The sequence below is a fragment of the Danio rerio genome, chromosome 2 (genome assembly GCF_049306965.1).
Source record: "Danio rerio strain Tuebingen ecotype United States chromosome 2, GRCz12tu, whole genome shotgun sequence".
NCBI classification, from domain to species: domain Eukaryota; kingdom Metazoa; phylum Chordata; class Actinopteri; order Cypriniformes; family Danionidae; genus Danio; species Danio rerio.
In genome coordinates, this window is record NC_133177.1 from 57,646,880 (window position 1) to 57,672,500 (window position 25,621).

The following is a 25,621-nucleotide window of genomic DNA, read 5'->3' on the forward strand; positions in this document are numbered from 1 at the left end:
ACTAAGTTATTAAAAACTATTATGTTTAGAAATTGGGGAAAAAATATACAGGGGGCTAATAATTCTGACTTCAACTGTATACGGGTGCTCTTTCCTTAAATGAAAACAGGCTCACTTTTTACTCTCTTTCAAGTGCTTTGAGTTTCTTTATTCTGTCGAACACTTAAGATGATATTTTGAGAAATGCTAAAATCCGGCAACCATTGACTTCCATAGTAAGAACAACAATGAAAGTCAATGGTTACAGGTTTTCAGCATTTTTTCTTTTTTTGTGTCAATGGAATAAAGAAACTCTTTAAAACAACAAAAAGGTTTAAAACAAGTAAAAAGTGATTAAATGATGACAGATTTGTCCATTTTTGGTGAACTTTTCCTTCAAAACAATGAATATATCACAAGTAAACACCTTTAACAGTACTTTTATTAAGTGGTTTATGCCTGTCAGCTTGTATATGTCCGACACTTCACATTGAAACACTTCAAATAATTTACTGTACATAATGGACAATAATATAGTATTTTACAAATCGTATCAGCGATCACTTTGACAACACAGACTGTTCACGAATAAAGATAATAAACATATACTGTACACGTGACAAGACATTTTCTTATCAAATAATATTTCCAAACATATTTTATGCAACATGAATCAAACACATCAAAAAAATAAACAGTGCTTATAATATACAGTATTGTCCACCAATGTCTTTACAATTCTGCACCACTAGCAGCATCAAATGACGCGTCAATCAAACAGCTCAACCAGTAAACCAAAAGACTTTCTTTCTTTCTCCGTTCATTCGTTTATTTGTTTGTTCATTTATTTATTATTTCTGAGGAAACTAAAGTGATGCAGATTTACAGATTTCAGTGTATGACAGAGCTTATTCTTTTGGCGGTAAACCAAAAGTCTTTCTTTCTTTCTTTCTTTTCTCTCTTTCTTTCTTTTTTTTTATTTATTTCTTCTTTCTTTTCTTTTTCTTTCTTTCTTTTCTTTTCTCTCTTTCTTTCCTCTCTTTCTTTCTTCGTTCTTTCTTCTTTCTTTTTCTTTCTTTCTTTCTTTCTTTCTTTTTTTCTCTCTTTCTTTCTTTTTCTCTCTTTCTTTCTTTCCTCTCTTTCTTTCTTCGTTCTTTCTTCTTTCTTCCCTTTTCTTTCTTTTCTTTCTTTCTTTAGTTCTTTTTCTTTCTTTTATTTATTTCTTTCTTCTTTCTTTCTCTTTTCCTTTCTTTCTTTCCTTCTTTCTTTCTCTTTCTTTCTTTCTTTTCTCTCTTTCTTTCTTTCTCTCTTTCTTTCATTCTTTTTGTTCTTTCATTCTTCATTCTTTCTTTCTTCTTTCTCTTCTTTCTTTTGTTCTTTCTTTCTCTCTCTCTTTCTTTCTTTCTTTCTTTCTTTCGTTCATTCTTCTTTCTTTCTTTTTCTTTTCTCTTTCTTTCTTTTGTTCTTTCTTTCTCTCTTTCTTTCTTTCTTTTCTCTCTTTTCTTTTCTCTCTTTCTTTCTTTCTTTCTTTCTTTTTCTCTTTCTTTCTTTCTTTCTTTTATTTCTTCTTTCTTTCTTTTTCTTTTCTCTTTCTTTCTTTTGTTCTTTCTTTCTCTCTTTCTTTTCTCTCTTTTCTTTTCTCTCTTTCTTTCTTTCTTTCTTTCTTTCTTTTTCTCTTTCTTTCTTTCTTTCTTTTATTTCTTTCTTTCTTTCTTTCTTCTTTCATTCTTTCTTTCATTCTTTCTTTCTTTCTTTCTTTTGTTCTTTTTCTTTCTTTCTTCATTCGTCCGTTTATTCATTTATTATACCGAAGGAAACAAAAGTGATGCCGATTTACAGATTTCAGTGTATAACAGAGCTTATTCTTTTTGGCAGTAAACCAAAAGACTTTCTTTCTTCGTTCATTCGTTCATTTATTTATTTATTGGTCACACTTTACAATAAGGTTCATTAGGTAATGTTAATTAATGCATTTACTAACATGAACAAACAATGAACAATACATTTACTGCTGTATTTGTTCATGCTAGTTAACGTTAGTTAATGAAAATACAGTTGTTCATTGTTAGTTCGTTAACTCATGGTGCATTAACTAATGTTAACAAGCATGGACTTGAATGTTAATAATGCATTAGTAAATGTTCAATTATGATTAGTAAATGCTGTACATGTGTTGTTCATGATTAGTTCATGTTAGTAAATACATTTACAAATGAACCTTATTGTAAAGTGTTACCGTTTATTTATTATATCTGAGGAAACCATAGTGATGTAGATTTACAGATTATCATGTAAAATCCTAAACGGAAGATATGCTGCAGCTGGTGGCACAGAAATGTCTAAGTGTGTCCACAATCTGTGCGTGTGTGTGTGTGTGTGTAGTTTTCTGATGTGTTTATATGCACAGAAAAGCCCCATGGGCGGGACGCAGGAACAGAATTCCTCAGGAGTGACTCCACTTTACACAAAGGGAGGAAACACTGATGCTTACACACACACACACACACACTCTTGCGATATCATAAATTAACACAAGCCTCCCTCGTAATCGTCATCCTCCTGAGGTGCTGGTGGTCCTGCGCTGCCCCCTTGAGGAGGCGCAGGAGATTTCTTCTTCTTTCCTCCACCGCCGCCTGGCACCTTTAGAGAGATGGCCAGCTTGGCATACTGAACACACACAAACAACAGGTACTCATTTTACTACTCATTACTAACTAACCAATGTGCATATGTGATTTTAAGGTTTTTGGAGCATTTCAGTTTAGACAAAAGTTAACACATCCAAAATAAACGTTTGTTTTGACCTGTGTGTTTTATTTGTATTTATTATGTATATGTGATACACACACATACATAGAAATAAAACCGTTTTGTTACAAAGATATTAAAGTTTATATATATTTGCATCATACAGTTAAAGTCAGAATTATTAGCCCCCCTTTTTAATTTTTTTTCTTTTTTTAAATATTTCCAAAACGATATTGAAGAGAGCAAGCACATTTTTACAGTATGTCTGATAATATTTTTTCTTCTAGAGAAAGTCTGATTTGTTTTATTTCAGCTAGAATAAAAGCAGTTTTTAATTTTTTAAACACCATTTTAAGGACAAAATTATTAGCCCTTTTAAGCTATATATTTTTTTCTTAAAACGTCACTTTAAGCTGTGTAGAAGTGTCTTAAAATATCTAGTCAAATATTATGGCAAAGATAAAAATAAATCAGTTATTAGAGATGAGTTATTAAACTTATGTTTAGAAATGTGTTGAAAAAATCTGCTCTCTGTTAAAAAGAAATTGAGGAAAAAAATAAACAGCGGAGCTAATAATTCTGACTTCAACTGTATATATATCTTATGCAGACAGGTCCATAAATATAGCGACATCGACATACTTCTAACATTTTTGGCTGAATGAACAAGATGTGCTTTAACTGCAGACTGTCAGCTTTAATTTGATGGTATTTACATCCAAATCAGATGAACGCTGTGGGAAATACAACAGTTTGCATATGTGCCTCCCACTTGTTAAGAGACCAAAAGTTATGGGACAGAGTAATAGTCATAAATCAAACTTTCACCTTTTAATACTTGGTTGCAAATTATTTGCAGTCAATTACAGCCTGAAGCCTGGAAGGCATAGACATCACCAGACGCTGGGTTTCATCCCTGGTGAAGCTCTGCCAGGCATCTAATGCAACTGTCTTCAGTTCCTGCTTGATCTTAGGGCATTTTGCCTTCAGTTTTGTCTTTTGTCTGTGTGTGTCTGTGTGTGTGTGTGTGTCTGTCTGTCTGTGTGTGTCTGTCTGTGTGTGTCTGTGTGTGTCTGTCTGTCTGTGTGTGTCTGTCTGTCTGTGTGTGTGTGTGTGTGTGTGTGTGTGTGTGTGTGTGTGTGTGTGTGTGTGTGTGTGTGTGTGTGTGTGTGTGTGTGTGTGTGTATGTATATATATACATACATATATATAAATATACATACATATATACAGTTAAAGTCATAATTATTAGTCCCCCTGAATTATTAGATCGCATGTTTATTTTTTCCCCAATTTCTGTTTGACGGTGAGCAGATTTTTTTAACACATTTCTAAACATAATAGTTTTATTAACTCATTTCTAATAACTGATTTATTTTATCTTTGCCATGATGACAGTAAATGATATTTGACTAGATATTATTCAAGGCACATCTATACAGCCTAAAGTGACGCTTAAAGCTTTACTAGGTTAATTAGGTTAACTAGGCAGGATAAGTAGGCAAGTTATTGTATAAACATGGTTTGTTCTGTAGACTATCGAGAAAAAATATAGCTTAAAGGGGCTAATAATTTTGTCCCTAAAATCGAGTTCAAAAAATTTAAAACTGCTTTTATTCTAGCCGAAATAAAACAAAAGACTTTTCCAGAAGAAAAAATATTATCAGACATACTGTGGAAATCTCCTTGCTCTGTCAAACATAACTTGGAAAATATTTAAAAATGAAGAAAAAAATTTGAAGGGGGCTAATAATTCTGACTTCAACTATATATATATATAAACACACACATATATCATGTCAAAACAAACTTTTACTTTGTATGCGATTTATTTTTGCCAGCACTATTTTTTTTTTTTACATCTTGTATAAAAAAAACTGCTTTAAGTGATTTAATTAGTAAAGGTTAAAATATTTAACTACTGTTGAAAATTTGAGTCAGTTTGAGTGTTTTTTTTTTTACAGTGGAATGTGTGATGATTTTTAAACTACATACTTAAAGTATTTGTAAGTTTACTATAATTAAACCCTAGTTATTTTTTTAAAAATGTATACAGATTTAAATGATGTTCTTTTGTTCAGCTTTGTCATTTAAAAAATAAATAATATCTTAAAAATGTCTTAAAATAGTTTTAGACCATTTTAATATACAGCTCAGTGTATTTAATATATTAATTTTCACTGTAAGAATATTTTACAATATTGCTGATTTTACTGTGCTTGTCACCAAATAATTGCAGCCTCTGCGAGTCCTTTTGTTCTATAACATTTCAAATAAAAATCCATAAAACATTTATTAGTGTAATTCTTCCTAGTTACAAGTCCTCCTAGTTACCCTCACAAACCTCTCATTTAAATTAATAATATGAAATTTTATTTAATTCCTATTAAATTTCAATAGGAAGCTTTACATAAAGCTTTATATACATTAGTTTAGTCAGTCCTGAAGCCAAAGATGGAGCTAATCTAACAAAAAAACTTTAGCGGTCCAAAATGAGTACACCCAAATTTATATGTTAGAGAAAAATATTAAACAAAACAATTTTTTAAAAAAGAAGAAAAACAAGAGAAAAAAAACAATTATCAAATTTGTAGTTTGTAATTTGTTTTTCCAATATTTCACATGAATTTAAATGTGTTATATTTCTATTTCTAAAGGTGTTTGATGACTAAAATGTTATTTTAATAAATATAACTTAATAAATCTGTTTTGTTCAAATGCACCAAAATATATGACCTATATTCAATGAGAAATGGTTAAAAATATTCATTTTCAAAATGTGGAGTCCTCATTGATGCTGAGCACTGTATGTATTTTAAATATTATTTGTTCTATTGGTTTCCACATGGCTGGTTCCATGAGTGTAATGCTGTTTGTGTTTGATTTTCTTCAGTTTTGGTGCTGGTGTGTGTGACTCACGTCGTTGTCCATGTACTTGAGCAGTGGTGAGTTGCAGACCCGTGACACCCCATCCTCATCCTGCTCATCAAACGCTGCCAGCAGAGTCTCCATCGACACGCAGTCCTCACTCCCACTGAACCCTGGGAGACTGCAGAGAGAAGCACATACTTCATTACACTAACCTATACTCCACTGTACTCATCACACAATACTTTACTTTGCTCCTCACACGTCATTATACTTTGCTGTACACCATACAGACTACTTTACTATTCTCCTTAGACTATACTTCACTTATCTTCTTCCACAATACTCCACAGCACTCCCCACACTATACTTGACTGTACTCATCCCACTATACTTCACTATACTCCCACACTATACTCGACTGTACTCATCCCACTATACTTCACTATACCCCCACACTATACTCGACTGTACTCATCCCACTATACTTCACTATACTCCCACACTATACTCGACTGTACTCATCCCACTATACTTCACTATACCCCCACACTATACTTGACTGTACTCATCCCACTATGCTTCGCTATACTCCCACACTATACTCGACTTTACTCATCCCACTATACTTCACTATACCCCCACACTATACTCGACTGTACTCATCCCACTATACTTCACTATACTCCCACACTATACTCGACTGTACTCATCCCACTATACTTCACTATACTCCCACACTATACTCGACTGTGCTCATCCAACTATACTTCAGTATACTCGACTGTACTCCTCCCACTATACTTCCACACTATACTCGACTGTACTCATCCAACTATACTTCACTATACTCGACTGTACTCCTCCCACTATACTTCACTATACTTGACTGTACTCATCCCACTGTACTCATCCCACTATAATTCACTACACTTGGCTGTACTCATCCCACTATACTTCACTGTTCTCATCCAGCTATACTTCGCTTTATTCCCCCCACACTATAATTGACTGTAGACGTTCCACTATACTTCCCACACACATCCCACCATACTTCACAATACTCCCCACACTATGCTTGACTGTACCCATCACACTACGCTTCACTATACTCCCACACTAAACTTGACTGTACTCATCCAATTATACTACATTATACTTGACCGTACTCATCCCACCATACTTCACTATACTTTACTGTACTCATCCCATTATACTTCTCTATACTTGACTGTACTCATCCAACTATACTTCCCTATATTCCCCACACTATACTTCACTATACTTCCCTGTACCCATCCCACTATGTTTTACCATTCTCGACTGTACTCATTAAATTTTAATTCACTATACCTGACTGTACTTGTCCCACTAAACTTCACTATACTTGACTGTACTCATCCCATTATACTTCTCTATACTTGACTGTACTCATCCCACTATATTGCACTATATTTGACTGACCTCATCCCATTATACTTAAGTATAATCCCTACACTATACTTCACTATATTTTCCACACTATACTTGACTGTACTTATCCCACTATACTTCACTATCTTCCCCACACTATACTTTAAAATACTTCACATACTATTCTTAACTGTACCCTGCACATGACTGTACTCATCCTACTATTCTTCACTGTAGTCGTCCCACTATACTTCACTATACTCCCCACACTATATTTGACTGTAGCCATCCCACTATACTTCACTTTACTCCCCACACTATATTTGACTGTAGTCATCCAACTATACTTTACTTTACTCCCCACACTATATTTGACTGTAGTCATCCAACTATACTTCACTATACTCCCCACACTATATTTGACTGTACTCATCCCACTATACTTTACTATCTTCCCCACACTATACTTTAAAATACTTCACACACTATACTTAACTGTACCCTGCACATGACTGTACTCATCCTACTATTCTTCACTGTAGTCGTCCCACTATACTTCACTATACTCCCCACACTATATTTGACTGTAGCCATCCAACTATACTTCACTTTACTCCCCACACTATATTTGACTGTACTCATCCCACTATACTTCACTATATTCCCCACACTATACTTGACTGTACTCTTCACACAATATTCTACTATGCTCCAGACCATGCTCTTCATACTGTGCCTCACACACTATATACTACTATACTCCTCTACACTGTCCTCTTCACTATACTTCTTGCACTACACTTGTCTATGCACGTCACACTTTTATCTTTATGCTATACTTTACTATACTATTAACATTATACACTACTATACTCCACACACTATACTCCTTGCACTATACTCTACTATTCTCCTCATACTATACTTTAAAATCTATGCAACTTGTTGTGCTTTACTGCTAGAGAGTGATCTAAGTGAACCTGCAAATTTTTGTAGATTTATGATATTACAGAGGTCAAATATCATCACTCTCCAGCAGGAATCATTCAAAGCCTTGTTTATTGAAATCATGTGACCTTGGCAATTTGATTCTTTCCAAACCACTGATTTGAGGCAGAATATTAGTAAAGGGTTGTAAGCTTCATGAAGCCGTGTTTGTAAAGCAGTGCACAGAGACTTCTGATCTGGATGTCTGTACCTGTAACTCTCTCTCACACACTTGTCTGCAGCCACAAAGTCTCCTCGGTGCAGATGAACCAGCACCTGAGCGATGGTTTTCTACAGAAAACAATACAGAACATATATTGAAAATAAAGCAACATTAGAAAGGGCACGCAAAAATGAATGATGATTAAAATGATATCATGTGAGGTTGTCCTAAAAAACTATAACCACTACACAAAACAGCACTTTTTGCACCTTAAAGCATGTGGGGTAGTTCTCAATCTCCTTGTACATGTTCTTCTCTTTCTGAAGAGCCACAGCAGCCTCGTCCAGCCTGAGGATAGTAAAATACCAACAACATCGCAAACTGTAGCTAAAGAACACTGAATATATTTACTGGATTTTTTGTATAAACTGCACAGATAAAAATATGGCGTACAGAAGCATGAATGGTGTGTAGTAATTTTTTGTGTAGTAAAGTTTTTGCATCACTGCTATATTTATTATAATATTCATTCATTTCTTTTCCTTTAGCTTAGTCCCTTATCTATCAGGAGTCGCCACAGTGAAATTAACCACCAACTATTCCGGCATATATTTTACGCAGTGGATACTCTTCCAGCTGCAACCCAGTACTGGGAATTTATTATAATATTATTTTATATTATTTTCATGTTTTATTTCATTTTAATTAAGGATTTATTATTTTAGCTTATCAGTAATTAGTTTAAATTGCAATTATATATATTTTTTATTAGTTTAATAACTTAATTTCAGTTTTGTTGTTCAGCTTATAGTAAAAAAAAAAAAAAAGTATTTACATTTAGGGTTAGGGTTAGGTTGTTTATTTTAATTGATATAGATTGATAGATGAATAGAAGTCAGTCTAATTCAAAGCAGCAGCATTTTTTTGTAGTCCTGTCAGGTTCCTTTACCTAAGAAAGGCCCAAATACTCTGCAGATGTAAAGAATAACTGAATTAATGAATTCAGGACCTTTTAAACTGTCTTTTTTTAATATATATTTTATTAAAATATATATTATTATATTCTATATTTATAAAAAATATAAATATATATATATAAAATTTTAATCTAGATTAATCTCACTGTAATCTCGAAATTAATCTAGTTTAAAATGGCTCATTTAAATTCTGCCGAAGGCATTCAGAATATGTGTGCTAAATAATGGGTTTCTCAAGCCAGGTGGCGCATTAGACAGGGGCATATCTCCTGTTTCCAAAATGCATCATACACTGCTCGAGAAACTGTTCTACTCTGATAATTGGTGAAGAAAATAAATGAAGTTCAATAAGATGTATTTGTGTTTACTAACTGTTTAATCAGATAAACATGAATTTTTTTTAACTGTAGGTCTACATAAGCTCCAAACAGCGATTTTTGATGACCTTAATGCGACTAAAGTCATAAATGAACTAAACAGAAATGGAATTAAGACATGTGGAGTGTGTATGTATGCAGATATTAGTGGCATTATTGAAGTAAACACCGCGATCAAACTATTACCATCATGTTAGACTTTTCGCCATACTTTCCAACAAGATCCACACACGCAGCTGAGTAAAGGACTGCACACACACACACAAACAAACAAACACACACACATCGCGAAATGCTGAGTTCGTTATTAAATTCCAGAACACTCTCACCAGTCCTTACTCATTATTTGCATCTAATAACCCAGTTTGTCACGGGGGCATGAATGAAACGTTCATGAGTTAAAGTGAAACACGCATTCGCATTTTCATAACTTAAGGAGGCGTGGCTTTGGACGGCAGGGGAAGGTCGTAAAATTTCTAAGCTATTATGCTAATACTAGGGTTCTGGCAGATCACCTACTGCACCTTTAACTTTGTCGCGTCGCTCAACACGCCCACCTGGTCGCCAACGGTTGCTGTCGCTCGCATAGACAGAGGTCGCTCGAGTCGCTCGCTCTCCGTTGAAATGAATGTAGTGTGAATGAGGCTTAAGGCAACAGTGCTAACCACTGAACCACCATGGCACCTACAGTGAGCATTTTTATGTTTAATTTATTCTACTTATTCAAATTGTTTCCTATATTTTTTATTAACCTTTAATCAGTTTTATTTTTGTCATTTTTGCTTTACAGTTTAATGCTGTTATTTCAGATTTAGTCATCAGATTTACTATCTCTTTTATTGGAGTTTTTATTTTAATTTATTATAACTTTCAATATTTGCATGTGCATTAATGGTCAAACACACTCACCTGCGCAGTCTGACCAGCAGTCTGGAGGATTTACCAAGCAGCTCTGCAGCCTGTCTGAGACGATCTTCATTCTGAACACATCAAAAACAACACCACACGGATTTCAGAATTTAAAGGGCCATGAAACCCCCTCGTTTCAGCAGTGTGTTTTCACACCTCTACTTTGGAAAAAGTCAGAAAAGTGGGCGTGTCCAGCTTTGTTTAGTGGGAGTGTCGGAGGAAGAAACGAGGCTTGGTGTGGGAGTGTCTATTTGGGCGCGCTGAATTTCAGAGTCAAAACACACAACCACAGCGGACAATGTGACTGTTTACATGGACATCTGTAGTCGAATTATTTGCCAGATTATTAAATGGTGGACTTTAACTGCAGTTTGGCTCTTTCATTCAGGGAATTCATTCATGTCCCTCCCGACAAATGAGATATTTGATTCAAGGCGCTGCTCTAAGCGTGTATTTTTCATGCAATGTTTGATACCGCACGGCGAATGAGAGAAAAAAAAACTCAGCATTTCCCGGAAACTTAGATGCACACAGCAGGTAGCGTCAGAAAGCCACGTGTGTTATTCCGGTCACAAAATCCTACACGAGGTTATAGTTTGGTTGTAACTGTTAGTGCTAACTTGTTTACATTCGGTGCAATAGTTTGTTTGATACGAATAAAATACGAACTGAATAAACAAAGAGCGCTGGTCGCTCACTTACCAAATCTGTAGAGACAGGACAATCACCAGCAACTAGAGGCGCGTCTTTATTAAGAGGAGACTAAAGCGAATCCGGATCTCAGCGTTTGCAGATGAGAACAGCTCTCAGGTAAACAATAATCCTCCTTGGACACCTAAGTTATTGTTGTCGAGCGTCGCGTACACTGTTAATCCACACGTGAGTCTGAGCTCTCACAGAGAGAAAATTAAATCGAAACTTAACTGCAGCAAACTATAAAAGCAACACTTCACGCTTGTTTTGCCAACACAACGTGGCGTCTCTGCCATCTACACTCTGACAGTAATGAATATTAATGAAGTTGCACAATAGAGCGCGCTGATTGGTTTGAACCAAGCCTTACTCATGCATTAATGCAGCACACTGTAAGACGTAATAAGACTCACTCTGGCACAGACGCCCAGTCTGCACGCTGGAATACAACGCTATTATGTCATGACCGTGACGCAGCTTCAAAAATTCGTTTCAAACCGGAAGTACGAATTTACTTGAAATAACGCAAAAACAACCAATTTACACTTTTTAGTGAAATATAGGTGTCCTAATAGTGTTTTTAGCAGTGTGGGACACATATACCACTGTCAACAGCTCAAAAAATGTGTTTTGGTGTTTCGTGACCCTTTAAAATCACTCCACTGAAAATATTAACTATGTTGGTGTTTCCTCACCTCAAACACAGATGCGGCCTTCTGGTACAAGTCCACGGCTTTCTCTAGATCAATCGGCTCGATGAGTCTGAATAAGCAGATGACACCAGTTAATAATAGCCAAGGTAAGCAAACTCAACACTACAGAGAATGCACAGAAACCACAAAACAAACTCTGAGGAAATGTCTTCATCAGGTTCAGAAATGTTGCATTAAGGGGTAAGATGTGTAAACATACGATTAAACAATTTAATTAAAATAACTAATTTTCTAACATGGTGTAGCATGTATCTAACATTATTTAGCACAACACTGGCTTGTTTTGTATGTATGTAGTAGGATTTAACACTATTCCGTCTTGAATTAGCACATTGCTGGCATGTTGTGCATGTATGTAGTATGATTTAGCACAGTTTCATGAATAAGTACACTGCTAACATGTAGCATGTTGCTGGCATGCTTCTAATTATACATAACACAATGCTAGCATGTTTCTACATGTATATACTGTAGTGATTTCACACACTGTTTCTTACTGAATTAGTAAACTGTTAACCGGATGTAGCTTGTTGCTAGCATTAACACATTGTTAACATGAATCTAGCATGATTTGGCATTACACTAGCAACTTTTAGCATGTATGTAGCAGGATTTAGTACATTTATGCATATTTCTTAAAGTTGTTAACATGTAGCATGTTGCTAGCATGATGATTTAGCATAATTAGGCTTATGATGACCTAAAATGTTGTAGTTGCGATTAATTGCTGAATAGCTTATCATTGTATATGGTATAAAATATTGACGTGAAAGAGCAAAAATTTTACTTCAACAGGTATATTAACAAGAAATACTTGTCCCTGCTTAGAGGGATTTTGGCCACTTCCAGGCTGGTTTCCAGCCATTTCCGGCCTGGTTTTAGCTAGACAGGCTGGGAGATGACCAGCTAAAACCAGCTTGGCCAGCCTGGGAGCCCAGCCAAAACCAGCTATATCCAGCTTAAACCAGGATGGTCAAGCTGGTTTTAGCTGGTCACTTTCCAGTCTGACCAGCTAAGACCAGGTTGGAAATGGCTGAAAACCAGCCTGGAAGTGGCCAAAACCCCTCTAAAACCAGCCTGGTTGACCAGCTAAAACCAGCCAACCAGCCTAGGCTGGTTTAAGCTGGATTTTTCAGCAGGGGTATTGCTTCATTGTTTTTAGAGTAAACAAATATTTGAACTAAATTAAATTGTTAAAGGTTTATGAAGCGCAATAGGTAACACTTTATGATAGAGTCTTATTAGAAAACGTTGCATGAAAATCAGCAGTGAGTAAAGCCTGATTTATTCGTAATCTGATTATGGCTCCAATTTTAACATGCTTTTAGGCATTAACTAAGAATAAAATATCAAATGAGATCAATAAAAGCTTAAGTATTATTATTAATAATAAAAATTATAAAAATAAATAACAATAATAATTCATTTTATTTATAAATGGTGCCTTTCTGGACACCCAAGGTCTCCTTACAACAAACTTCGACAGCAAAAACAAACTAAAAACGATTAATAAAAATGTAAAAATTTTCGAATACATGAACAAATACACAAATGCATCTTAAATATAAAATAACATGATAAAAAAAATAATCATAAGAAAGCCTGCTTAACAAAAATGGGTCTTAAGATGGGATCTGAAAGCGTGTTACTGCACAGTGTTGATGTACAACAACCCTATGAATCGTCATAATATCTGCATATGTCTAAGCATAATGCATGCATGTCATTTTCTGCTTATTTTCCCAGTTATGATCAGTCATTATACTCACTTCCCAGCTCTGTCCAGTGCCATTCCAGCAGTGCCAGACGTGCCGTTCTCCACATACATGATGCTGGCCTTCTCTATCAGCTGAATGGCTTCGGGCATTTTCTTCATGTCCTGCAGGGTCAACAAGAGTCACCATCTGACCATATCTAACAATGTTCAAATTGTGTTAGGGTTACAATAATCTAGTGACGTTCTGTGAAAAAGATAAACGCATATTCGATCAGTAAATCTGGTACAGCAGAAAAAATTAATATGAATATCTATTCCAGCTCTCGTTCATTCATTATTCTTCAGCTTAGTCTCTGATTTTATCAGAGGTTGCCATAGCGGAATGAACCGCCAACTATTCCAGCATATGTTTTACGCAGCGGATGCCCTTCCAGCCGCAACCCAGTACTGGGAAACACCCATGCACACACACATATAAACACACTCATACACTACGGCCAATTTAGTTCATCCAATTCACCTATAGCGCATGTGTTTGGACTGTCAGGGGCACCCGGAGGAAACCCACACCAAAACGGGGAGAACATGCAAACTCCACACAGAAATGCCCACTGGCCCAGCCGGGACTCGAACCAGCAACCTTCTTGCTGTGAGGCGACAGTGCTAACCACTGAGCCCATGTGCAAAAAACGACTCCGGAGAGAAGCTAATTCTGGAAAATTCTGCCTCAATAAAAAAGAAAAATGCATCTACAGAGCATTCAGAATGATTACTATATGAGCAGCTCACCTTCAGCATCATACCAGCTTGTTCATACGCTCTGACAAGAAGAAAAACACATTTCATTATAGATGGAAATCAGACGAGGAGTTTACACAAACATGGACAGTGATAATGATAGACAGTTAACAATAGAACAGTAGTGTAGTCTGATGTTGAATATTAATTAGGGCTGCACAATATATCGTTTCGGCAATGTGCGAGTCTGCGAAAGTCACATCGCAGGCAACTGCAATGTAGTTGCGATTATAGTTAACCAGACATTATTTAGTGATTAACAATACAATAGTATTTTTTAGATTTTAACCTTAGAGTGAAATTGTATTATTTGCATGAGTTTTCAAGACCTGACTGTAAGAATTTGAAGCAAATTTACATCATTTGGGCACAATAAATTATCCGTTTATAGCCTAAAGATTAATTGTACTTTATATAAATATTTACTTAGTTAAAACGATACAGTGTTGTTATTATTAAATGGTATTATTTCATTTTCAGATCTTTTCTTTGTTGTATTTAACTTGGCTTGTATTTTTATTTTTTTTATTTTATGCAGATATGCTCCCCTAATGAATCATGACAGTCGATCTAAAATGATGAATTCTGTACCAGCTCTTTAAGTCATCTGCTGAGTCCGTTTTTTTTCAATATCGTGCAGCCCTACTATTACTAACAGATTCATTTAGCATAGTTAATTATGGTTAACTAGTTTGTGAAGTATAACAGTTACTTACTTTGCTGCATGGAAGAGTCTGTGAATTTGAGTTAAGTAAATACAGTACTGAATGAGAGAATGAAAGCAATGCTTAATCAAATACAATCATCATTACTGTTCAACGGTTCAGGGTTGATAAGAGCATTTTAACATTCATTCATTCATTTTCCTTCGGCTTTACTCCCTTTATTCGTCAGGAGTCACCAGAGACGAATGAACCGCCAACTTATTCAGCATATTTTTTACACAGCGGATGCCCTTCCAGCTGCAATACATTCATACACACATACACTCATCACAATTTAGTTTATTTAATTCACCTGTACCGCATGTCTTTGGACTGTGGATGAAACCGGAGCACCCGGAAGAAACCCACACCAACACAGGGAGAACAAGCAAACTCCACATAGAAACGCCAACTGAACCGGCCGGGGCTCAAACCAGCAACCTTCTTGCTGTGAAGTGACTGTGCTAACCACTGAGCTACCGTGTCGCCCCAACATTTTCTTTTTGGCTTAGTTCCTTGATTAATCAGGGGTCGCCACAGCGGAATGAACTTATCCAGCACGTTTTACGCAGCGGATGCCCTTCCAGCTGCAACCCATCTCTGGGAAACATCCATACACACTCATTTACACTCATACACTACGAACAATTTAGCCTACCCAATTTACCTGTACCGCATGTGTTTGGACTGTGGGGGAAACCGAAGCACCCGGAGGAAACCCACATTAACGCTGGGAGAACATACAAACTCAACTCCACACAGAAACGCCAACTGACCCAGCCGAGGCTTGAACCAGTGATCTTCTTGCTGTGAGGCGACAGCACTACCTACTTCGCCACCACATCGCCATCAATAAAAAAGTAGTAACATATTAAAATATAATTTGAATTAAAAATAGCTGTATTCTACTTGAATATAGTTTACACGGGTTTTTCCAGTGCTGCAAAGCTGAATTTACTCCAGCCTTTAATGTCAAAAGATCTTTCAGAAATCATTCTGATATGCTGATTTGATGATCAAAAACAGATGTGCTGCTTCATATTTTTGTGGAATTTGAATAGAGACCTGAAAACACATTTATTTCAAATATAAATGTGACCTTGGACTATAAAACCAATCTTAAGTTGTGTACTCAGGTATTCATTCATTCATTTTCTTGTCGGCTTAGTCCCTTTATTAATCCGGGGTCGCCACAGCGGAATGAACCGCCAACTTATCCAGCAAGTTTTTACGCACCGGATGCCCTTCCAGCAGCAACCCATCTCTGGGAAACATCCACACTCACATTCACACACTACGGTCAATTTAGCCTACCCAATTCACCTGTACCACATGTGTTTGGACTGTGGGGGAAACCGGAGCACCCGGAGGAAACCCACGCGAAGGCAGGGAGAACATGCAAACTCCACACAGAAACGCTAACTGAGCCGAGGTTTGAACCAGCGACCCAGTGACCTTATTGCTGTGAGGTGACAGCACTACCTACTGCGCCACTGCCTTGCCCGTACTCAGGTATGTTTGTAGGAATAGCCAACCATGCTTTATGTTTAATAATCTAATTTATAGATGTATAGAGGAAATCATTAGAATATTTAGTAAAGATCATGTTTTATGAAGACATGTTGATTGTTTCATCTCATTTTCGATTTTAATGATTTAGATAACTTTAAAGGCGATTTTCTCAATATTTACACGGCAAAATCCTCTGAGTAAACTTTGCTCAGTTTAGAGAGTATTTGGTCCCTCTTTAAATAAGAGGCAAACAGGTTGATAATAAGTAAAGCTGCTGTTTGTGGAATTGCTTATTGTTCGATTTGATCCTCTGCTGAGATTTTGAGAGATTTAGTGTATTATATTTCAGCTGATTTCTTTTAAGACTGTGACTGAAGTCAGTTGTAGTTTTGTGTTTCTCTTCTGTTTCTGCTTATTAACAGTAGGTGATCATCATCAGTGCTCAATCATCACCTAATTAATCCTTTCATTTTCTCATTAACTTGAGTAAATTTAACTCAATTTAGAGAGGGACCAAATAATATCTAAACTGAGTAATTTTTACTCAGAGGATTTTGCTGTGTAGCGTTCGCTCAGGTTTCAGATATTTAAATAGTCATTCATTCATTTTCGTCCGCTTTTCCCAGGGCCGGGTCGTAGGCAGGGCCGGAGCAAGCTGAACTGCCGCTCTAGGCAGAGGACGATCACGCCGCCCTCAACCCCAATGTGAAAACGGAAGTGACCGGTTATGAAAATGAAGTGAGGTGTCGCAGACCTCTTTTCCGGTGCACTATGCGCGAATATTAACTGAGGAAGCGCAGGTGCTGAGGGAGGGAGGGAGGTGTCGCGGACACTGCGCTCTTTATTCTGCCGCCCTATGCGCAGATATAACTGAGGACGCGCGGGTGTCGCGGACCTTAATTCTGCCGCCCGACACGCGGGTGCTGATGGAGGTGTCGCTGACGCCGCCCTCTCTATTCTGCCGTCTATGCGCGAATATATCTGAGGACGCGGGTGGTGAGGGAGGTATCGTGGACATAACTGAGGACGAGGTGGTAAGGGAGGTGTTCCGGGACCGCCCACTCTTTACTGCTGCCCTAGGCGGCCGCCTAGGTCGCCTCTATGGACGCGCCGGCCCTGGTCGTAGGGGAAAAACCGCAGACTTCCCTCTCCCCAAACACATCCACTAGCTCCTCTGGGAGGATCCCAAGGTATTCTCAGGCCAGCTGAGAGACATCCCTTCAGCGTGTCCTGGGTTTTCCCCAAGGCCTCCTCCCGGTGGGACATGCCTGGAACACCTCCCTAGGTAGGCGTCCAGGAGGCATCCGAAACAGATGCCCGAGCCACCTCAGCTGACTTCTCTCGATGTGGAGGAGAAGCGGCTCTACTCCAAACTCCTTCCGGGTGACAGAGCTCCTCACACTATCTATAAGGGTGCGCCCTGCCACCCTGTCAAGGAAACTCATTTCAGTTGCTTGTATCCGAGATCTTGTCCTTTCGGTCATGACCCATAGCTCATGACCATAGGTGAGAGAAGGGTGCTGTCAATAACACGTTCTATCCTTCCCCCACTCATGAACAAAACCCCAAGCTACTTAAACTCCTCCACCTGGGGACTTTTCTCCAACCTGGAGATGGGGAAGCCATAAGGGGCCGGTGCATTGTGGAATGGGTGGTGGTCAAAGGTCAGAACCGCGACAACCCGATCGTCAGGCACAGAAACTGGCTCTTGGGACATGTAATGTCAAATATTCATATTTTGCCCAAATATTGCCCAACAAACCATACATCAATGGAAAGCTAATTTATTCAGCTTGCAGGTGAAATCTTGAAATCTCTGTTTACAGAAAAAAATGGGACACTTATGACTGGTTTTGTGGTCCAGGGTCACAAATATGAATGTATTTATTGTTGCTTCAGATAAACAATGCATCGTTGCTGACAAAAAAAACAACAAAGCTTCTGAATAGAATAGACTACAAACATGCATTCATTTTCTTTTCGGCTTAGTCCCTTTATTAATCTGGGGTAGAGGTCTGCATTCCCGCGGCTGTCCCGCGGGCGCCGCAGGACCCGACCAGATTTCTGCGGCGCAGGAATAAATTTCCGTATAAATCGCGGTAGCGGTCGGTTACGGGTTTAATTTGGGACGGGAGCGGGCTGTCTAGCAATATCGCTGATATTGCTATGCAAATGAGAGAGAGAGAGAGCTTTGCCTGTGTGCGTGCTTGGTGCTTGGTGTGTGTGTATATATGTTAGTGCACGCGTGCGAATGAGAGAGAGAGAGAGCTTTCCCAGATAGCAAAATACACTTGGGCCAGTTCCGGCTAGATTCTCGCCTGCCGGAGACTTACCACTCGGCCTGGCTCCGGCTGCCGGACTCGGGCCGGATGCTTGTTGACTCACTTCCCGATTCCGGCCCGAAGCAATCGGGCCAGATGCGGCGGCCGTAAGCGAGCCGACGCTGCCGCATCCGCGCCGGAATCGGCCCGAGAGTATTGTGCGCTGCGGCCCGGAGCTGGCGCGACTCAGTATTTATATACCTTTATATAAAACCTTTTGGTATTACACTGGTACTTGATACATGGTATTACAAGCCTTTGAGTTGATATAACAGCAAACGCCTGTGTGTCTGCTTGGTGCTTGTGTGTGTGTTAGTGCGCGCGCGTATGAGAGAGAGAGAGAGAGAGAGAGAGAGAGAGCTTTGCCTGTGTGTGTGTGCTTGGTTCTGTGTGTGTGTTTATACAGACAGCTTGGCTGTCTGGTCTGTATAGCTGAGTGATTTTCGGTTTTGTTCTCCCCCGCTCTTTAGCGGGATCGGGTGCGGCGGGCAGAAAACGGGGCGGGTTGGGCAGCGGGACAACAAATTCTTAAAATAAGCGGGAGCGGTCGGGTTCGGGCTAAAACCTGGCGGGTGCAGGCGGGAGTGGTATTCAAAATTTAGTCCTGCGCAGATCTCTAATCTGGGGTCGCCACAGCGGAATGAACCGCCAACTTCTCCAGCATATGTTTTATGCAGCGGATGCCTTTCCAACCGCAACCCATCACAGGGAAACCCATACACACTCATTCACACTCATACACACACTTTGGACAATTTAGCCAACCAAATTCAACTGTACCTAGGCTATAGGCGGTATTACGGTATTATGGTATACCGCGGGATCTAAAAATAGCAATGGTGTCAGTTTCAATACCGTTATACCGTCATAAAATATTAAATATCCTTTATTTAATGCCTACAAAAACGTATGTGTGGTTGTCATCACGGGACAGTGTGGAGGAGAGAGGGAGAGGGAGGGAGAGAAGGGGGAGAGGGAGGGGGAGAGGTGACGTGACGAGTCACGCTTCAAAGTGTCCTGCAGTTTGGCAGTTTCGACTGAACAGAAGGGAGACGTGGTTAATATGAACGAAAGGTCTGCATTAGAGCTAAAGATCTTTGCCCGAACCCGGCGAGACCCGAAAAAATCCAAATCCCTGCATTAAAATCCATCCCTGCAAAGGTGAAACAAATGATGACGAAGTAGTAAAAAAAGCGAATTATTACGGCGGTCAAGCCAGTCAGTAGCTCAGAAGGAGCGGTTATTCCAGCCGCAGGTATTTCGCGGTCGCTCATACACTGCGTATTACGGTAGAGCCCTAAACCGCAAGCTGACAGGTGAAAAGAAGAGGCCATTCGCTAAAGTGAAACTGCTGTCATGGAAAATTAAATGCATGTTCCTGACTGGTAGAAGATGAACAAACAATCCTACCCAAAACTTGCAAAATCAGCCAGATCAGAACTCTGCATCTCGGCCTGTAGCCGCAGGAAAGGGTGTTCAGCTGCTGGACGCACCATGAGTGAGAGACTGCGCTAAAGCCTGTGGATTTAATAATGTTCCTCCACAAACAAACACACGTAGCCTAATCTTGGTGAGTAAAGGGTTTTTCAATTATGAATAAATATTAATTAAACCATATAATCATAATGTAGACAGAGTATACAGGCTAATGGTGGCATTAGTATTTTAATATTCAGCTTCACTGCCGCCTTAATGCCAGGTTGTGAAGAGAAGTTGAGAAACAAACCTTGCAGAGCCTTTATCTTAATTTCGTTATTGCCAAAATACCCGTCACCATTTAGAGTTTATTTTAATTTGATTTGTTAAGCAAGATTTCTTTTCATTGGTGTGTAGGCTAATTTAAAGGCTAAGTGCATGTACCTAAACCTATAGAGTGCTGAGATGCTACGATGTTACAGCTGTAGGACTTATTTTATTTCTTTGTTCCAACTTTCAAGTGGCCTATAGTCTACGTTTGTTACGAATAAATGATGTTAAAACATATAAATGACTCATTCTTGAAAAAAATGCATTAGAGCTGTGTGCATGAGCAAATTTTAATGTCGGGCTGTAAACGAGTTCGGGCTGTATAAAGCTGTCAATCAAAATGTACCTGTCGGACTCGGGACCTATCGGGTATAATTTTTATGGCCCGATTACAGCTCTCTGCATTCCCGCTGCTGTTCCGCGGGAGCCGTCCAGATTTCTTACGGTGTGGGAGTAAATTTCTGAATAAATCGCGGGAGAGATGTGTGTGTGTGTGTGTGTGTGTGTGTGTTTGTATGTGTAAAAGAGAGAGAGAGAGAGAGGTGCTGTGCGTCGCTTTGCGCTCTCTCTCTCTCTCTCTCTCTCTCTCTCTCTGACCGCGAGCCTAAGGTCGCATAGAAGGTATTCAGTTTCTGAATGGTTTAGGCTTAAGCCAACAGTTTGGTGACGCTGTCTGAGCCTTACGTCATAATTTTTTTTATTACGCCGGTAATACCGGATACCGGGGTAAAATATGGAGGCGGTTTGACGGCATCAAAATTTGGATACCGCCCAAGCCTAACTGTACCACATGTCTTTGGACTGTGGGGGAAACCGAATCACCTGGAGGAAACCCACACAAACGCAGGGAGAACATGCAAACTCCACACAGAAACGCCAACTGACCCAGCACTACCTAGTGCGCCACTGCATCGCCACAAACATGCATATATGGCATATTTCTTTATAAATTGTCTCCAATCATTTTTAATTAATTGACAGGAAACTGCATAGCATAATATATGTTTGATGGACTAACTTAATGGTTTATTCTTTCGTTTACACTAGTAACTAGTAGCTGATAATGAAGAGCAGAAAAAGGATACGCTTTGTTTTCAGTGTGATACTCGGCCTCCTTCAAGTACGCATCCTTCGCTTGTTCAAACTGTTTTGCATTTTTGAAAGCCACAGCTGATATAACACCAGAAGAAAAAGTATTGTTATAAAGTAACACCGGTCATATAATCTCAGATAAAGCACAACTTGCTTAATAAATCAAAGATATCAATGCCAGATGCGAGTTAGTTTTCCATCTTCACCTGCTTTGGCCATCTCTGAAGCGGCTCCGTCGTAATCGGGTTTCCACTTGGTCATGCTGGTCTTCAAGCTGAATGCAAAACAAAATGTATAGTATTGTGACGCAGTTCCAAGAGAAGCGCAATATTAAATGAGAAAACAGTGGGTGTGGCTTGTTTTTTCTACTGCGAGCTGATTGGGTGCAGTAAAGTATGCCTTTTTATTCGAAAAGATCTGGAAAAGGGTTTGGGGAGAGTTATTACAACCTTACAGACTCCTGCTGCTCCTCACCATTTCTGTTTGTTGTCAAAACCAACAGCTGGAGGGGCGTGGTTAAGTATGTTAGCCACGCCCAATACCTCAGACAGACCTGGGGTCTGTTCTTCGTACCTCGTTTAAATGATCTAAGATCATTTGGCAAATCCTGGATCTGTTAATCTTGATAACTGATCTCTAGCTAATTTGGTTCTTCAAACATGTTCGCGAATCAGATTAGAATGTCTGGATGAACTGATCTGAGATCGCTGCGTGTGTTGTGAAGGACAGATCTATCGATCCACGAAATCATGATCAGCAATGCAACGATTGGCTGACGGCACAGCAGCGTAATGACATCATCTGATTAATATTCAATTATCCATGTGAGCAAAATTACATAAATTAGCAGTAAACCATTAAAAAGGACACGCAATAACCTTCCACATTTGTTGTGAGCTGCAGGCTTTACACTTTCATGTGTCAAGAGTATTCATCATGTATTTCAATGCAAATCAATGTGTTTAGTTCTACATTTAGAAAAGATTTTTTTATTATAGTAGCCGTTTTTTAAATCGGTGTAAAGAATAACTGGTTGTTTACAAAAGCATTTTGATATTGGTAAAGGCGTCTGCAACTTTTGTGAAGCATCAAATCACTGTCATATTAACTATCAAAACATGTTTATGACTGCATAAATGTATTATTGCTTTTAAAAAAAAGTCACATATTGTGCATTTCTATAGACCAATTACCAACCTACACCACACATGACGTCACACGGGTCCCGGGTTGCAAAAAACAGACAGGCTACAATGGGAAAGATGTCGTGTTTTGCGGTAGGATGCCAAATTAGAGTCCAAAAATAGAAAACTTAACTTTTATCATACACCACACACTGCTTTAATACCAACTGCAGACGTATTTGGCTAAATGGCAGCTGAATGAAGTGAGGAGCTCATTAGAAATGCTGGACTCTGCAGTTCTCATGTCATATCAGGTCAGTTCACGCTTTGCTGAATCATACACATCACTCGTTTTTGATTGCAGAAATGATTTCAGCAAAAACAGTTACATATGGTTAATTAAACTGCTGACACTGAATGCTAAGAATGAAACGTGAAAGTTACGTTGTGTATTAAGGTAAACTTAGTTTTATGTTCACACATTCATTCAGGCTCCCTATATTGTTTACCACGGCACTTTGAATATTAGGTCTGAAATAACCTGCAAGTGTGACTTAAAAAACAACATTTACACTGTTTATTTGACTGTGAACAATGTTGTACTTTAATAGTCATTGGCTGCTGCTAATATGATTTCGCTATTTAGAGTTTGCAAATAATATTTTTATAAATTTAACGTATAATATTAAGGAGAAAGTCTGAATGTGCGAATATAAAACCAACTTTACCTCTATGTGTAAGTTCACATACTGCCGTACAGGTGAAGTTCACTGTCAGAATGCAGTCGTTTTGCGTGTTGGTAAGGGCCTTATATAATGTTAGCTCCGTCTTGTTTCCTTGTCTTTGGCTAGGCGGAATCTCGGTGTTTAGCTCTTGAATCTGGTCATCATGGAGCAATATTTATTGCACATGACCTCAAAGAACAACATTGTTGGCATCCAAAGACTTGTAGGTCTTTAACTTCTCTCTTGTAAAATCACTCGGAGCTTCATTGAGATTGTATATTTGGGGCTGGATGCTCGGTCACTTCGTCTTATCCAATATCCATTGGGAGGGTGCTGTCAGTTGAACGCCGCTCGCTTTAACATTAATTTTGCTGAATCACTGTGCTTGTCACTGGGTGACGAGCTGTTATAATATGCTAAGAGCATTATGTAAATAATATATATAATATGTAAGTAATTTATCTTATTTATAAGACAACAACAAACTCTGCACCGCATCTGATGTCATTCCCTCGCTGTAAATGCTAGCGCTCCCGGTTGCTTTCTGCCACCTCCCTGCGCGCGCATCCTGAATGTTTACAAACATGGTAATTGGTCTATTGTCACATACAATTTGTACTAAAGCGATCTAAAACGTTAATTTAAGTAAGTATTCTCTTTCCACCACTAGGTGGCAGTCTTTGTACTTTAATTTCGAGGGTGCAGATTGCATAAATTTTATTAATATGTATAACTTTATTTATTTTATTAATAACTATAACTTTATATATATAGTTAAAAAAATATTTACTATTTTCCCACGTGTATATAACTACTATTGCAAGAAAATATCAGATATCAGATATGTATTTCAATGCAAATCAATGTATTTAGTTCTACATTTAGAAAAGTTTTTCTTTATTATAGTAGCCATTTTTTAATTGGTGTAAAGAATAACTGGTTGTTTACAAAAGCATTTTCATATTGGTAAAGGCGTCTGCAACTTTTGTGAAGCATCAAATCACTGGCATATTAACTATCAAAACATTTTTATGACTGCTGAAATGTATTATTGCTTTAAAAAAGTGACATATTGTGCATTTCTATTATACACAATTTGTACTAAAGCGATCTAAAAAGTTCATACCAATAAGTTTTCTCTTTGCACCACCAGGTGGCAGTCTTTGTACTTTAATTTCGAGGGTGCAGATTGCATAAATTTTATTAATATGTATAACTTTATTTATTTTATCAATAACTATAACTTTACATATATAGTTAAAAAATATTTACTATTTTCCCAAGTGTATATAACTACTATTGCAAGAAAATATCAGATATAAGTGTGAAAGAAAAAGACTGATGCAGTGTACTGATGCTGTGACACTTTACCTGATAGATTCAAAAGACCGAAGAGTCGTTAGATAGAGACAAGAATAATTAAATATCACGTTTAACAACTATAGTGACATGCCATCCAGTGGTACATCCTTGATAAACGGTCCGACGTGCACTGCTCTCTGGAGCTCAGCACAGACGAGCGCATGACAGTGTTTGTTGCTGTGTGAGGATGTGTGTGTGTGGTCACGTGATGTGCGTTTTCAGTGGACTGTTCAGAAATGCTAGGTAAAACATGGTGTGGATGTGGATAATTTTCGTTCTAAAATGCCATCTTAATACTAAGAAGTATTAGTGTAAACAGGGTTTGGATGTGTGTTTTTCGCAAGCGGCCCAGCATTGTGTTGTCTATTGTCCATCGGCGATGGCCGATGGCATCGTCAATTGGCCCAATAATAAATAGAATACAAACATGCATATATGGCATATTTCTTTATAAATTGTATCTAATAATTTACCATGTATTGACACGAAACTGCATAGCATAATATATGTTTGATGGAAAAACGTAATGGTTTATTATTTCGTTTGCACTAGTAACTAGTAGCTGATAATGAAGAGCAGAAGATTTCAGTAAGTATTCTCTTTGCACCACCAGGTGGCAGTCTTTGTACTTTCATTTCGAGGGCGCAGATTGCATAAGTTTTATTAATATGTATAACTTTATTTATTTTATTA

The 25,621-nt window shown here is 38.1% G+C and overlaps 1 protein-coding gene across 1 annotated transcript in view; it reads right to left on the minus strand.

Moving 5' to 3' along the window:
• Positions 1-1,443: 1,443 nt before the first annotated feature.
• Positions 1,444-25,621, minus strand: part of napgb (N-ethylmaleimide-sensitive factor attachment protein, gamma b) — a 25,567-nt gene continuing 1,389 nt past the window's right edge. Inside the window, 11 exon segments of the mRNA NM_001002469.2 lie at positions 1,444-2,646; positions 5,647-5,776; positions 8,207-8,286; positions 8,428-8,506; positions 10,422-10,492; positions 11,810-11,876; positions 13,597-13,706; positions 14,334-14,364; positions 15,059-15,076; positions 21,711-21,795; positions 21,924-21,991. Of these exon segments, the coding sequence (NP_001002469.1) occupies positions 2,506-2,646; positions 5,647-5,776; positions 8,207-8,286; positions 8,428-8,506; positions 10,422-10,492; positions 11,810-11,876; positions 13,597-13,706; positions 14,334-14,364; positions 15,059-15,076; positions 21,711-21,795; positions 21,924-21,991 (880 nt within the window). The 3' untranslated portion in view covers positions 1,444-2,505.